Source organism: Mytilus galloprovincialis, chromosome 11, assembly GCF_965363235.1.
Source record: "Mytilus galloprovincialis chromosome 11, xbMytGall1.hap1.1, whole genome shotgun sequence".
In the NCBI taxonomy this organism is placed as follows: Eukaryota; Metazoa; Mollusca; class Bivalvia; order Mytilida; family Mytilidae; genus Mytilus; species Mytilus galloprovincialis.
In genome coordinates this window covers 17,154,710-17,170,401 of record NC_134848.1, presented here as the reverse complement: position 1 = coordinate 17,170,401, position 15,692 = coordinate 17,154,710, and the positions used below count along the sequence as shown (strand labels likewise).

The window sequence follows — 15,692 nt, the reverse complement described above, 5'->3', positions numbered from 1 at the left end:
AAATGCTTTGGTTTTTGAGTTATAAGCCAAAAACTGCATTTTACAACTATGTTCTATTTTTAGCCATGTCGGCCATCTTGGTTGGTTGGCCGGGTCACTGGACACATTTTTTTAAACTAGTTACCCCAATGATGATTGTGGCCAAGTTTGGTTAAATTTGGCCCAGTAGTTTCAGAGGAGAAGATTTTTGTAAAAGTTAACAATGACGACGGACGACAAGTGATGAGAAAAGCTCACTTGGCCCTTTGGGCCAGGTGAGCTACAGTGATATTGTTGGCTTTTTTCAAAACTACCTCTACCCTTTTTTATTGGAAAAATATGCGTAATTTTCATCAAATTGGGAAATTTAGAATTAACCATGAATTTGACTGAAACTTCAATTTTCAAGAGCCAAACCCTGTTTTGAAATAAGACTCCTCATTGTCAGGGATGATACATAAAAAGACCCTCAAATCTGCACATATAGTTATTTTAGGCATGAAAAATGTATAAATGACTGTTTTTCAGTTTGAATTCAATTACTACTGAAACTGCACTGTTTGGGAAAAAGTTGTCTTTTTGGGAATAATTTTAAGCCATTTTTTTTTCAAATTGGGATTCTTCTCCAGGGGAAAAAGCCTTTATTCTCAATTAATTTAAGGCAAACAATATCACTGAGTTAAAAAAGGAAAATTGAATAATTCGTTAGAGCAAATCAAAATCCAATTCCACAGAAATGTAAAAGTCAGAAAAATGTCCATGCATAAAAAGATTAACAAGCTTATAGATGAAACAAACACAAAGATATAATGTAAAGCAGATATATAATGCCATGCATGTGTGTACATGATTTTGTGCTGTGCCAATGAAAAAATGTATATACTGCAGCTGTACTATTTGAGCAGTCTAATTGCATTGACTGTATATTCATATGTGATATACAGTCACTGACCGTATATCACCTTGTTTATGATGTTGACAAAGCGTTTCCGTAGAGTTTTATTTATGACGTCAATAAAACATACAGATTCGCGGAAATTTTACGTCGTCCGCTCCAAATTAAAAAATGATGGTTTTTACCCTAAATACTTCATTTAGAACACTTATAAGAGTTGCAGTATATAAAGAATAACTATACATTGTCTCGAAATATCAATCGGTTATTTGTACTCGGCTCGAAACAGGTAGAAATGCTCGGCACAGCCTCGCTTTCTACCTGTTTTTAAGCCTTGTACAAATAACATTGATATTTCGAGACAATGTATGGTTATTCTATATATATAGGGCTATCAGTATTAGGTCAAAATAAATATTGTTCATTGCATGCTGGAAAATTCATGCTTTCAACATGGCCAACTTCAGTTTAATGCTTATAGTTCATCAAAAGTTCATCATTAGAAAAAAATGTTACATTTTGATAGAATACATTCATAGCCTTTAGGAGTGTTCCAAAATTAATCATGATAGGGGGATTGGGGGGGGGGGCACTCAAAAATAATGAATTATGGGTGTTTACATTTCCTAAGAATTTCTATAAACTATAAGTTAAATGAAGGGTGAGGCTCCCGCAGGGTCAAAAACAACCTGCGACCTCTGGACTTTTTAGAGGCGACTTCCGACCTGAGAACCTTCTAAAAACAACATGCGACCTGTACAATTTGGAAAAAAAAACGACCTCCGACCGACTTCCATCTTCTGTGTTGGGAAAAACGACCTGCGACCTGTACATTTCCCTTAAAAACGACCTCTTGATGAATTTAAAAGCGACATTGTGACCGGAGGGGGGTACCCTGTGGCAGCCTCATGGGTGGATGGAAGTCTAAAAAGATGGACATGAGATTATTTCTGGAACAGCCCTTACAACAACTGAGGTGCTTGTGATTTTTTTTTAGTGAATACAGTAAATTCAGAAATAAATGTGTGCATTTTATAGTGTTGTAATTTTTTCAAAATGTGGGATTTACTTTTTGCTATTTCAAGAGAAAGTCGATAGAAATATATATATTATTAGATAGAAGTTCTTATTATTGTGATACTGACATGCAGAAATTATTGCGTGCATTTTTTAGTGTTGTAATTTTTTCAAAATGTGGGATTTACTTTTTGCTATTTCAAGAGAAAGTCGATAGAAATATATATATTATTAGATAGAAGTTCTTATTATTGTGATACTCTGACATGCAGTCTCATTATTCGCATTTATAAAAACCTTGCAATAATTTCTGAATTTACAATATACGGAATACTAAATAATGGTTAAAGAGGAAACCCTAAACAAACATTTTTTTCTAGTTGGCCTAATACTACAATTAGTGCAACATAGAAATGCTATACTCACCTATGTAATACTAAAATATAGATAAGTTATCTCCCTTTATTAAACAACATATTTTTGAATATATCTATCTTTTATAGCCTTCTAAATCCAAATATCCTTCAGGAAACCTTCAAGAATATCTTATATAATTTGCTTAGAGTGAAAAACACAAATCTATTATACCAATTTTTCATTTAATGCTTTAGAGAAAAGAAAATAATCTGGAAAAATTGCATCTAAAAGGCATATTTATAAGTAAAAAAATCTACGACACATTTTAAATTTGTTTGTACAATTATCCAAACATAATGTTTTAAAATCCCTTTATAGGCTTTCAAAAGATTATTCAGAATTTGTATGGTTCTCATATTGATTGACAATATTATTCATTTCTACAATTAACCATTTCTCAATCTAAAGAACTATGGGTAATTTCAGTTTTATAACACCAAAATAAAAGCAAACTTAATACCATTGGCATTGCTAATTTGTAATCTCGTAAAAAATAACTAACATTAAAAAGTTTAAATTTACCTACATGTATTAAAGAACTAACTATCACGATTTTTCATAAATCTAGGTCTAAAAAGATGTTTTTAAAAATATTTTGAGATAACCCCTTGAATACTTACAGGATGGTGTGGATTCAGTATGTGGATCACATCTTTGACATTTTCCCTCTGTTGGTTAAGATAGTCTGTGTAATAAGGCTTGTATGATCTTTCTAGAATTATCTTTCCTTTGTCTAAAGTGTCAAATTATCAAGATTGTAAAAACAAAGACATGTACCCATATTTTGACTATTTTATTTATTGTGTCTGTTTAGTTAACGCATCAATGTAAATATAACGGAATTTGATGAGACTGTCATCAAAGTGAGAGGGTAAGCGATAAACAGGTTTAATCCACCATTTTCTACATTTGAAAATGCCTGTACCAAGTCAGGAATGTGACAGTTCTTGTCCATTCGTTTTTGATGCGTTTTGTTATTTGATTTTGCCATGTGATTATGGACTTTCCGAATTGATTTTCCTCTAAGTTCAGTATTTTTGTATTTTACTTTTTTTTTCACTGATTGAGTTAGAAAAAGAGGGTTAGTTTAGTACATGTGTTTATAAAAATCATGATACACCACTTGCTGTACTTCCAAATTTGTTTGTCTAGATTTTTTTTGTTATCAAACCATTGTTTCTGATTAACTTTTGGTGTTTCCCATTTTTCCATAACTAGCCAATTTATAGTTGATTATTTGGAATGGGTTTTGTTCATTATTGAAGGTTGTCTCATAATTTCAAAGTTGTGTGTTTGTCCATAATAAAAGAAAACATTTAATGTGGTACCTAACACTTTGACTAAAATTAATTTGGCTCGTTTAACTTTCATAAAATTTTGACAATATATTTACTTTGACCCTTTGACAAAAATATAAAAATTTCAAAAAACTTTTCACTTTCTCAGAAAAACTTGGTTGGATATATAGAGTTTGAAAAACACAAATTTTGATCATTGAGAAGCTTAATATTTCAGTGTAATTAAATCGTTTAGCTGATTTTACAGAGTTATCTCCCTGTTGTGTTAGGTACCACCTTAACATAAGTAGATGATCTAAAAGAAACGGATTGTGGTCTTACCTTTTTCCAAATTGATCTGGTCTGGAACTTGTCTAAATTCTTTTGGACAGCAATTGCCTGTTTCACTTTGATTTAATGTAGTCCTAAAAATGGTTACATAAAAAAAACCATAAAAAGATCAATCTTCTTCAGACATCTCTGAAGCATTTATTAACAGATCTAAAAAAAAAAAAAACCTGTTGGTTCATTCTTCACAGAACGGGCAAGTAATCATACTATAATTAACCCCATGAGGAGGCTCAGTTTTTATTGTAATGAAGAAGTACTAAATAATGAAGTTTTTTATATTTTTCAGGGATGATTCCCTTTAAGCGGTCCTTAAATCGGCCAGCGGCCCAAAAAAATGTACATGAAAATGAATTCCCAATATAAAAAAAATATAAATAAAATAAAAGTCGAATTTCCGGAAAAGTTTCTGTCACTGATTAAGGCAACTATAATTTTTCATAGTTTGTTGTCAAAACGTTTTAAAATCCGGATAAGAATGCTGTTTACGACCCCATTTTATTAACAACGATTTAATTATGTCAAAATGTGGCAAATAATTTTATCAGCCGAATACAATTGATTAATATCTTATAAGAGTATTCGATCTTGTAAAAGCAGATCGCCCAGCAGGTTGATAAAAATGTGTGTCAAAGCAGACCTCGGCAGAGAGAAAATTCAAATTTTGATATAACATTGATGGATAAAGTTTAATGGGCGCCGATCTCGTAAAAGCAGATTGCCCAGCAGAGCCTGTTATATAATATGATGAACACTTGTTTTGCAAAAGAAATTATTTCCTCAAAAGACAAAAGTTTGAGCGTTTTTTTGAAAACAATGTTGATGATAGACCATTCATGAAATACGATGTCATCATTATGGAACTATTTGAAAAGTTTTGAAGATGATTCAAATAATTTTAAAGAACACTGGTTCAATGCTTTAAATATCTTATCAATTAAGTACATGTATATGAACTTTTGTAATTGCTTTTCTGAATTCGACAATTGACCAGTTCAATTTAAAATCCATTTGAATCAAGGTAAATTTATAGAGATGACCTGCTGTTGAAAAAAAATACCCGACTTATGATTTTTTTCAGTGGTTTATGTTAGCTGAAATATATGTTTTTGTTATAGGCCTAGGTAACTATAGCTAAGATGATAGAGTAGTGCATCATGTTCAATGGTATTCATGTAATAACAGTAGCCCATCCAGAATTATTCAAAATGTCACAACTTACATGAACATCAGTGTACAAGTTAATCTTAATAATATACATTTTCCTTTTTTACAGGAAAATAATGTTATTTCGTCTTATATTTTATGCTTAAAAAATTCCCAATCAGAATAAAAATTCCCAATTTGATGTTCAAGGGACCCATTTGAAAACACCTGGAATCATCCCTGATTTTACAAACTGACTAATTTTGTAAAAAGAAATCAATTTAATTCTTTAATAAATTTACCATATTGCTGTTTCATCATCATGTCCACATTTAGAGTGCTGCTTCCAAAACTGAGAATTCACACGCTTTTCACCTGAGGAAGAAAAAAAAATCATTATGGATTCAAACATGTGTTAGTTGATGGTCAAGAATTATTTGAATTTTCAAAAAAAAATCTAAAAACATACAGTTGAAGGCCGTACTTTGACCAATAATGGTTTACTTTTACAAAATGTGACTTAGATAGAGAGTTGTCTCATTGGCACTCATAACACATCTATTATATATATCTAGTTTAAAAATATTTTATCCCATATTTTTCAATTTAGTTTTAATATGCCATAAAATTTGAATTTTGAAACCTCACCAATCAATACAGCCAATATTGAACTTCAAGCACCTATTTAACATGAAGCTATACATGTGTAATCGAGTGTTTATTTGTCACTAAAAGTTGTCTTTGCTATATGCATAAAAGTATAATTTCATAGACATTGAAAATCTCATTTGTCTGTAATCTTAAGAACACTCCAGTCCAGTGAATGATTTCAGTTACTTAACATCAGAGTGCAATAGATTACTTTGCTAAGTTAAACAAGAATTTTTTTTTTTAAATGTGTCCATAGTACATAGAGGCTCCACTCGCACTATGATTTTCTATGTTAAGTGGACTGTGAAAATAGGGTAAAAACTCTAATTTGGCATTTAAATGAGAAAGGTCATATCATAGGGAATATCAAGTCGAATGGACTTCATATTCATTAAAAACTATCTTGACCAAAAACTTTAACATGAAGCCAGACAGACAGACAACGGATGAACAAATGAACAGACAAAAGAATGAAGGAAGGCAGACAAAAAATCAAAATGCCCATAAATGGGGGATAGAAATGGGGTATAATGAGTAAGCAAACCTGAAATATTCTGTTTAGTTATTTTTTACCTTATAAAAATTTGAGAATTTAAAAAGTTGTAAAAAAAATAACTTTTATAAGTATTACCGACTGACTGACCGACTGACATACCATATCCAGAGACTGTAGCTTGTAAAGCCTCAAAAGTTTCTACCCTACTGTCAACCCAGGCAGGATAAATGTTGGCTGTTCTCATTAATAAATCTTCTATTGGTCTCTGTAATTTACCTAAAATATATAATGCTGACACTTCTCAATACATATTTTAAACATTTCCTGTTTACAAAACTTTAAATTTTTCGAAAAACTCAGGATTTTCTTATCCCAGGTATAGCTAACCTTAGCTGTATTTGGCACAACTTTTTGTTAGATCAAGTACAAAGTTAAAGAGCATTAAGGATCTAACAAAAAGTTGTGCCAAATACAGCTAAGGTTAGCTATACCTCGGATAAGTTTATAAATATTTTGATATGAGCGTCACTGATGAGTCTTATGTAGACGAAACACGCGTCTGGCGTACTAAATTATAATCCTGGTACCTTTGATAACTAATTAATGTGTATTTTACCTAAAATCCAGAATATTGTCAAATGAAAATTTTATATTTATATAACATGTATGTTACATTAGTATCTGTAATTTTGATTGCCTGTCAACAATAAGGATGTACTCCAATAATATATTTGAATAGGTATAAACTGCCAAAGCTATAACCACATGCATTCTGTGACAAATTATAGAATAACTAATCGAAGAATTCAAATAGAAAAAAATATTTTAAGAGTGACCGAACAACACATTAATTCATGAATGCGTGTAGTGCATGAGTTAATTATCAGTGTTGTTCGGTAACGAGTAGAATATTTTTCGATATTTAAATTCTTTAATATTCTTTTTATTACATTAGCAAATGGCTTTTTTTTAAGAAATTAAGGAAAAACATGTAAGGAACTATATCTTTTTTTCTACGAATTCACAATTTGTTTTCATCCACCGTTATCGACGCCTGACGATAATTTCACGAGTGAAATAACCACGTTTATTTCACATGTGAAATTATCGGTTTTTATTTAACTGGGAAATCAATGTAATTCATTGCAATCAATGTAATAAGTTAAAATAATGCATAGAAAAGGAAATGATACAACTCTGAATTTCATAGTCGTAGCATAGAAATGTAATTTTAAGAATTGAATGCTTCTAGACACTTTTTTATCGTGTTCATTATCATACAGAATGTGCTTAGTCAACACTTTTATATCCCTGGCCAATAAAATTATAAAAAGAAGCAATCAATTCTTAAGTAACTATTTTTTGCAAAGTGATCCTTTACTTGAAAATTTTTTTTTTTTTTTAAATGCATGCAGCAGGGTCAACATGACCTAAGGCAATTTCTTACAAGCAGATTTCCCAAGATTTACAACCAGTAGTAAACTTTGAAGTACCAGATGCACAAAATATGTTACTTTTAAAGCCATGGGTAGCTAAAATAAAGGTTTTGTAATTGACTGTTACCAATACCATATGCCTAAATAAACAATACAGTAAGAAAAGCTCTTACTAGACAGATATTTTTGGGCTTTGTTCCATTCCTCTATCCCTGAGTTCCACTTTTTCAGAGAATTGCAACCTTTTAATGTTTGACTTGTTTTCTTAGAATCTCCTGCTGATGGGTTGGTCTTTAACAGATGCTAAAACAGAAAGTAAATGAATAGTTTACATTTCTGTCACATTGTATATTTGTCTAATATTCTATAGTGAAACCTGTTTAAACCGAACCTCTTTGGGACTAAAGATTTTGTTCGGTTTTGGCCGATGTTCGGTTTTATCAGGTCCACAACACACATAACTTGATATGACGGTGTTTACGAACATGTTTGGTTCAAACAGGTTTTTGGTTTATACAGTATTCGGTTTAGACAGGTTTCACTGTATTTCTATATGTTTTATTTATTTTATAAGAGCATGGTAACTAAGTTACATGGTAACATGTTAAGGGTGCAATCAACAGTTTTTTTCTATAACGTCATATTTTGAGGGACCATGTATAATTGACCCTTAGTGGTGTTAATGTTAATAAAGATACTTGTATAAAACTAGATATCATTAGAATCAGAATTTTCTCTGGTTTATGATGAAATGAAAATAAATTGTACTTTTAGTAGTACCAAAAAGTTTTATCCAGAGAAAATGGGAAAAACATTGCCTAATCTATGCATAAAAAACCTGAAATCAGGTCATGTGCACACCCATGAAGACATGATACATGCACATTTTTCATAATCAAAACTGTATGAATTTCATAGGTTTTAACCTGGTCTTTCTAAAAATTTATGCTTCAGGGTACGTTCGCCTGCTCCGAAAAGAGCTACAGTGGCTGCAAATAAGTTTTCAATTTTCACTGCCAAAAAAACAGGATGTTTACAGTTTGTCTCCCCTCAAAACATGTGTATTTAATCTAATTTTTTAAAATTATTTTAATCATTCAACCTGTTTTAATTGAAGCTAATTAACTTATTTTTACAATCAAATACAAAAAACATGATACTTTTTCACCAATTATGTTGATAAATTGGGACTTCCCTCCATGTCTATTTTTAGTCGGGGAATAACCCCTAGTTTTCTATACGAAATATATGCTAGTTTATAGCACCCTAAGAGGATGGTTAAAGGTGAACCAAGCTTTTTTAAATGCTCCATGAATTACACATTTTCTATAGGCCTGTATGTAGAAATTTATATCAACCAAAATGTAAATTTTACTCAATCAAAAAAAATTGGTACCCACGAAAATAAATGAATCCCCAGTAGGTCAAAACCCTAAGGCCATAAAAAAGAATAGGTTTGTTTGCCCAAACCCTACCTACCCAGAAAAAAGCTGCCTACTCAAATTCTCTTATTGGCCTGATTTGAAGAAGTTTCTTTTTTAATTAGATAGGCATGAAGACTAATAAACATCTGATACTTCAATTTCTTTAAAAAAAAAAAAAAAAATGCCTACCTACCTACCCACTGTCTCAACCTTGGGTAGGGTTTGGGCAAACCAAAATATTTTTAATTGTGGCCTAATTTGGAAATACTGTATACATTTATAAAAGTTAATCATCATAATAAACATCTGTACCAAATTTAAAGTGGATGTGACTATGTTCAAGATAAAATGCCTGAACTTTGACCAGAAAGGTCACAGACAAATGAACAGACACACAGACAGAAAACAAAATGGTAGACATGGTAGATGGGGCATAAAAAAAACTCGGCTCTCATTAAAAATTCTCAATTGCTTACAAGGTTTTCTCCCCTTCTCTTAGCTTCTGATTCAAAATCTTCCAGACTTCCCAGAATGCTGTGCGATATGAACTTCCCATCACCTGTAAATCTTGGTCCTGTGTAATCTAAACAAAGAAAGATTATACAAATATAATTTATGCATCTGACAAGTACTTTCCAGGATATACATGATATAAAGGGAGGGTTGAGCGCTAATAAACATTTGTAACATCTCTAAATTTTTTGTGTGCCTGTTCAAAGTTATGAGCCTGTAGTACAGTAGTTAGTTCATATCTGTAATATTTGTTTATGTAAATTGTGGTTCATAATTGTTTCTCATTTGTCATTTTTTTATAAATGTGGTATGAGTTTTGCTCATTGTTAAAGGCTGTGTGTAGACCAATAGTTACTAAATAATTTTTCATTTTGTCTGAACTGCACATTGGTTTTTTTCATTAATGAGATAATAACAGTAAAACCATAATAACAGAAGGTTAGTATGAGGTCTAAGGACATGGTGTCTTTTCCTTTTATCTAGATCAGGAGATATTATTGAAGATATTTAGTTTTTTTCTAGGTTATACCAAATAATGTTCACCCATTTCACAAAAAATGCTTACTAATAACAAATTCCATTGGTCTAAGAGTTACTTGGCTGTCAGAATTTACAGGTTTCATAACAATCACTGTCTTCCTATGAAAAAAAAATATAATACACGTCATAAAATATGTTGGAACTTCAATTATCTGTTCAAGATAAAAGACTATAAATGTTATAGTCAGAAAAAAAATATTTTTGTTCCTTCACATGGACAATGATGGATATTAAATACAATCATCGATTACAAAATCTTTTTTTTTTCAAATCTTCCTTTCTTCATGTTCTTTAGCTGTATTTTCAAACTTTTGGTCCTCAACCCTTTCCAACTTTGCATTTTTTATTTCATCACTGATAAGTCTTCTGCAGATGAAACATGTGTCTGGTGTACAAAATTAGAAGACTGACCAGTACATGTATCTTTTTTTTTACATGCATATCACTATATTATATGAGAACAATTAAGTTTATCTCCCATAAATGCTTTATATTCAAAATTGTGAGTTTTTGATGCTTCAAATAGTTAGTAAAGTTCATACTTACATAACATTTTCTTTAGGTTTAAATTTCCTCACACAATAATTTTCCACAGTGGGTTCAATCTTGGACATCTTTTTCCTTGGGCCATGTTTGTGTTGAATCTGAAGTGTTTAAATATAATGGATCATTGACACCGATCTTCATGTACAACAAACTTTAACGTCTTTAGGTGGGTTTACAATGTTTTACCCCCAAAAGGCCAAAAGGCAGTTGGTAGAGGGTGCATATTACAGTTATATAGACATTTTTTTTTACTTTCATTTTTTTTAATAATGTTTTTTTTTTCTTTTCATTTCTATACATCTTCAAGACGTTTTTTTTAATTTACTTTAAAACAATATTTCATGTTATGCCAACTTTCTAATGATAGAACATATAATCCCTTCTATATTTTGTTGGTGATTTTTCACAGTCTCTCCAAATCACCAGTAATCACAAAATTTTCCTGTGTTGGGTTGTTGTCTCTTTGACATGTTTGACAAATTCCCCATTTCCATTCCCAATTTTAGGTTTAGAAATGCCTTCCATGACTTCTATGGCCTTAAAGATGACACATGTATACAGATTTAGAAAAGACTTCTATAGTCTTAAAGATGACTTAATGTCTGTGTCATTTTGGTTTCTTGTGGACAGTTGTCTCATTGGCAATCATACCACATCTTCTTTTTATATTAAAAGCTTACAGGTTGAGAACCTGTGGTTTTATGAGTCTTTCTTAGACATAACATGCATCTGGGGCATATATATATGAAATTTTTATCCTAGTATCTATGATGAGTTTATTTTCATATATGAGGGTTTAGATGGGGTTAAATGATTAATAAAGAATAATGCCCTTAAAAAATGAAGATTATAGAATAACGGGCAAAAAAAATGAAGATTAGAGAAAAGAGGGGTTAATTTTTTGAAGATTAGAGAAAAAAGGGGTGAAAAATTAAATGTTTACCCCCCCCATCCAGACCCTTATATATAATTGAGTTTTTGTACCCTGCAATAGTCAACTGCATTGAGTTTTCACTTGTATTTATTGAATTACCACCATGATCATAAAAAATATGCACTAATGCAAATATGCAGCTTAATTGGAGCTCTGAGTTGAATTTATCATCACTTACATTTTTGAGAACATCTGCATCAATAGAAAACCTGCGACGTACATCATCTTCTGGTGGTTTTTCTTCTAGTGGTGATTCTATCGTCTTCCCCCTCCATTTCCCTTTAAAACAATTATAAGGCCAAATAAAAATATATGGTTTTTCCAGTTACCCTATACCTACCCTACTTTTTAGTCGTAAAAATAGCCTACCCTAAAGATTTTTTTGTCATTTTCCATGAAGCACTGTTAAAGTCAATATGTTGCTCCCATAGACTCAATGTAAAAAAAATAACATGAAATAAAAAAAAATCCCTACCTACCTACCCTAGGTACCCTTTAGATGTAACTGGAACCACACATACTATTTTATTTGGCCTAATGTACTTGATGTATGTGTGCGATTCTAAATTAACAAGGTAACTTTATACATGTCAGAAAATATTCAGAAAGAATGCTTTATTTATCAATACATTTTCATTGTGCAGTATAATATAATATTAAATAATTATTATTTAAACATGTCAAATCAATTAGTTCTTTACCATGATTACTATGCTCATGTTGACATATTTGAAAATCTTTGCAATTCTGACCATTTCTGCCCCTATCAGATTTTTTCTATCAAGATAATAAAAAACCTTACATTTACCCCCACATTCTATTTTAATCCTGTTGGCCATCTTGGTTGATAGGCGTTGATAATGCCAAATGATAATTGTGAAATTTTTAGGTAAATTTAATCCACCAGTTTAACAGGGAAAGATTTTGTAAAGGTTTACAAACATGACAAAGATGACGACTAAATATGACAGAGGTCAAGTGCTGAGAAAAGCCAGGCGAACATAAAATAGTATTTATAATTGTAAAAAATAGCTGAATATAAATATATAGACTAATATTAAAGGTATAAGGCCAAAAAAAAATATACACATGTTTCTGCTTGAAACCCTACCTAATTTATGTAGTGCCTAACCCTAACTCTTTTTATCATGTTATGCCATTTTGGAATGAGCACTGTTAAAGTCAGACTGAATCCTGAGTAGTAACCAGCTAAAAAATGTGTGTAGTGTCTCATTGGGGTCTAAGCGTGATGCGGGATTGCCGATTTTTTGTAAGCTTGACACGTGAAAGTTAAATTATTGTGTCGGGAAAAAGGGAAATGAGGTCTAGCGGGACCTGGGAAATGACAAAAAAATGAGAATTGCTTACATACATAGTGTAAGCGGGATACCAGGGATGATTCTACTATACAGTTTAGGGCCGCCAAGCGGCCCTTAAATTGGCCAGCGGCCCTTAAATTGGCCAGCGGCCCCCAAAATGTTTGTGAATATAAATTCCCAATTCAGGAAAATAAAATAAAAGTCGGTATTTTCGGAAAAGTTTCCAACACCGATACGGCAACTATAATTTTTCATAGTTTCTCGTCAAAACGTAGTAAAATCCGGATAAGAATGCTGACTACAATCGCATTTTATTAACAACGATTTAATTATGTCAACATGAGTTAAACAATTTTAGCAGCGGGATTCAATTGATTAAAATGTTATGGGAGTATATGATCTCGTAAAAGTAGATCGCTCAGCAGGTTGATCAAACACATGCTTTTTGTCAAAATGGGTGTCCGAAGCTGACCTCGGCAAAGAGCAATTCAATTTTTTGTATAACATTGATGAATAAATTTTAATGGGCGCCGATCTCGTAAATGCAGATCGCCCTGCAGAGCCGGTTATGTAATTTGATTAAAGCTTGTTTTGTAAAAGAAATTGTTTTATATTTTGCTCTATTTCACCAAAAGACAAAAGTTTGAGCGTTTTTGAAAATAATGTTGATCAAAGACCATTCATGAAATGAGCCCCTCCCCCCAGCACCCCGAATTATACGATGTCATCATTATGGAACTGTTTCAAAAGATATGAAAATGATCCCAATAATTTTAAAGTTCACTGGTTCAATTGCTTTAAATATCTTATCAATTAATTATATAAACTTGTAATTGATTTTCTGAATTCAACAATTGGCCACTTCAATTTGAAATCCATTTGAATCAAGGTAAGTTTATAAAGATGATCTGTTAAAAAAATACCCAATGGATGACTTTTTCAGTGGTTAATATGGCAAGCCGTTTTGCTATTTAATCTAACTTCAAGATATCTTATAAACTTTATAAGATATGATCTTATATAATAGTTCATTAGATATCTTATATAGTTTGTAAGATATCTTCTATAGTTTGTAAGATATCTTATTAAGTTCATGAGATATCTTATATAGTTTATAAGATATCTCATATAGTTTTTCTTTGTACTTAAAGTCGCCTGTTAGCTCACTTCCACGTTGAGCAAGCCCTTATATGAATATTTCTGTTTCCTAACCAGTTCATATTGGTGTCCTCTTCGCGGTCTATGTTTCAACTATTTCGATTTCTTTGAGAAATTACAGCAATGATTTCGATTTAATTACTAAACAGTGGCGGATCCAGAAATTTTCATAAGTGGGGGCCCACTGACTGACCTAAGAGGGGGCCCACTCCAGTTACGCTTCAGTGATTCCCTATATAAGCAACCAAATTTTTTCCCAAAAAGGGGGGGCCCGGGCCCCCTGGGCCCCCCCTCTAAATCCGCCTCTGCTAAAGTATTGGAATTAATTTTAGGATAAAAACAATATATATACATTGTATATTTATAAACTATATAAGATATTGTATATATTATGTAAGATATCTTATAAAAATCTTATATATTATATAAAATATCTAATAAAATTCATATATATATTATATAAAATATCTTATAAAAATCTTATATATTATATAAAATATTTTATAAAAATCTTATATATTATATAAAATATCTTATAAAAATCATATATATTATATAGAATATCTTATAAAAATCTTATATATTATATAAGATATCTTATATATTATGAGATAATTTGAAATTTGAATAAATAGCTTAATGGCTTGCCATAGGTTTGTGTTAGCTGGTATATATGTTTTTGTAATAGGCCTCGTTTACCAAAGTCAAGTAAAGATGATAGTGCATCATGTGCAATGATATTTATGTATTACAACTTCCCTGGTTCCGATCCAATAACTTCTTCAATCAGTGTACAGGTGAAATTTTATATACATTTTCCATCTATACAGCAAAAGGATATTATTTCGTCTTAGATTGTATGCATAAAAAATTCCCAATTGAGATAAAAAGTCCCAATTTGATGTTCAAGGGACTCATTTGAAAACACCTGGAATCATCCCTGGATACAGAGTCTGACAAAACAGTAAGCGGGATCCGGGATCGGAACCCCCCAATGAGACCCCCTGTGTAAACTAAAGTAATATTGCCTACATTATACTTACCGTAAAAAAAAATTCAGAAAATTAACGGAAAAACGTGTTATAATTTGTTTGGCCTTAAGAATTAAAAACAAATAAAATAAAAAACACCCAGGACCCACTCTCTACAATAAGATAAAAAAAAAGTATCTAGTAACTACTCAATTTTAATAATTTAATAGTATTTTTTTTTCTCTTACCAGCTGCTGATAAAATTTGTGAATTTGTTTCAGTAACCTCCTTTATTCCTGTCTTTTTGCCCACTTTACTTCCTCTCCTTGCTTTCTTCATGATTGTCTAATCAAACTATTGACCACCAAACGTCAACCCTGGACTAATTCGGTAATTATGCAAATCTCCAATGCTGATTGTGACGTCACATTAGAAAAGTGATTTAACAACGTGAACGTCAACGAGAGAAAACGTGTGTATAGTTTGACAACAAAAACATCAGAGGTTTGATTTAAATCAAATTTAAAAAAGCATGTATGAATGAACTTACTTTCAACATTATTGTCTCTGCATAGATCTCCAATCATTTATCTCTTCTAACTTTACTTTCACTTTCAATTTATCC

At 31.3% G+C, this 15,692-nt stretch overlaps 1 protein-coding gene across 3 annotated transcripts in view; it reads right to left on the bottom strand.

Moving 5' to 3' along the window:
* Positions 1 to 15,692, bottom strand: part of LOC143051770 (MYCBP-associated protein-like) — a 47,267-nt gene extending 31,575 nt beyond the window's left edge. The window contains exons 1-10 of one of the 3 annotated variants that reach the window (XM_076224691.1): positions 15,618 to 15,692; positions 11,798 to 11,898; positions 10,686 to 10,783; positions 10,165 to 10,238; positions 9,563 to 9,669; positions 7,836 to 7,965; positions 6,362 to 6,502; positions 5,382 to 5,454; positions 3,928 to 4,010; positions 2,929 to 3,041 (exon numbers count right to left, since the gene is read on the bottom strand). In XM_076224691.1, coding sequence (XP_076080806.1) covers positions 2,929 to 3,041; positions 3,928 to 4,010; positions 5,382 to 5,454; positions 6,362 to 6,502; positions 7,836 to 7,965; positions 9,563 to 9,669; positions 10,165 to 10,238; positions 10,686 to 10,783; positions 11,798 to 11,898; positions 15,618 to 15,654 — 957 coding nt within the window. In that variant the 5' untranslated portion in view covers positions 15,655 to 15,692. Of the gene's footprint in view, positions 1 to 2,928; positions 3,042 to 3,927; positions 4,011 to 5,381; positions 5,455 to 6,361; positions 6,503 to 7,835; positions 7,966 to 9,562; positions 9,670 to 10,164; positions 10,239 to 10,685; positions 10,784 to 11,797; positions 11,899 to 15,315; positions 15,540 to 15,617 lie in introns of those variants that run through there. The other 2 variants (XM_076224689.1, XM_076224690.1) reach the window with 2 other exon arrangements.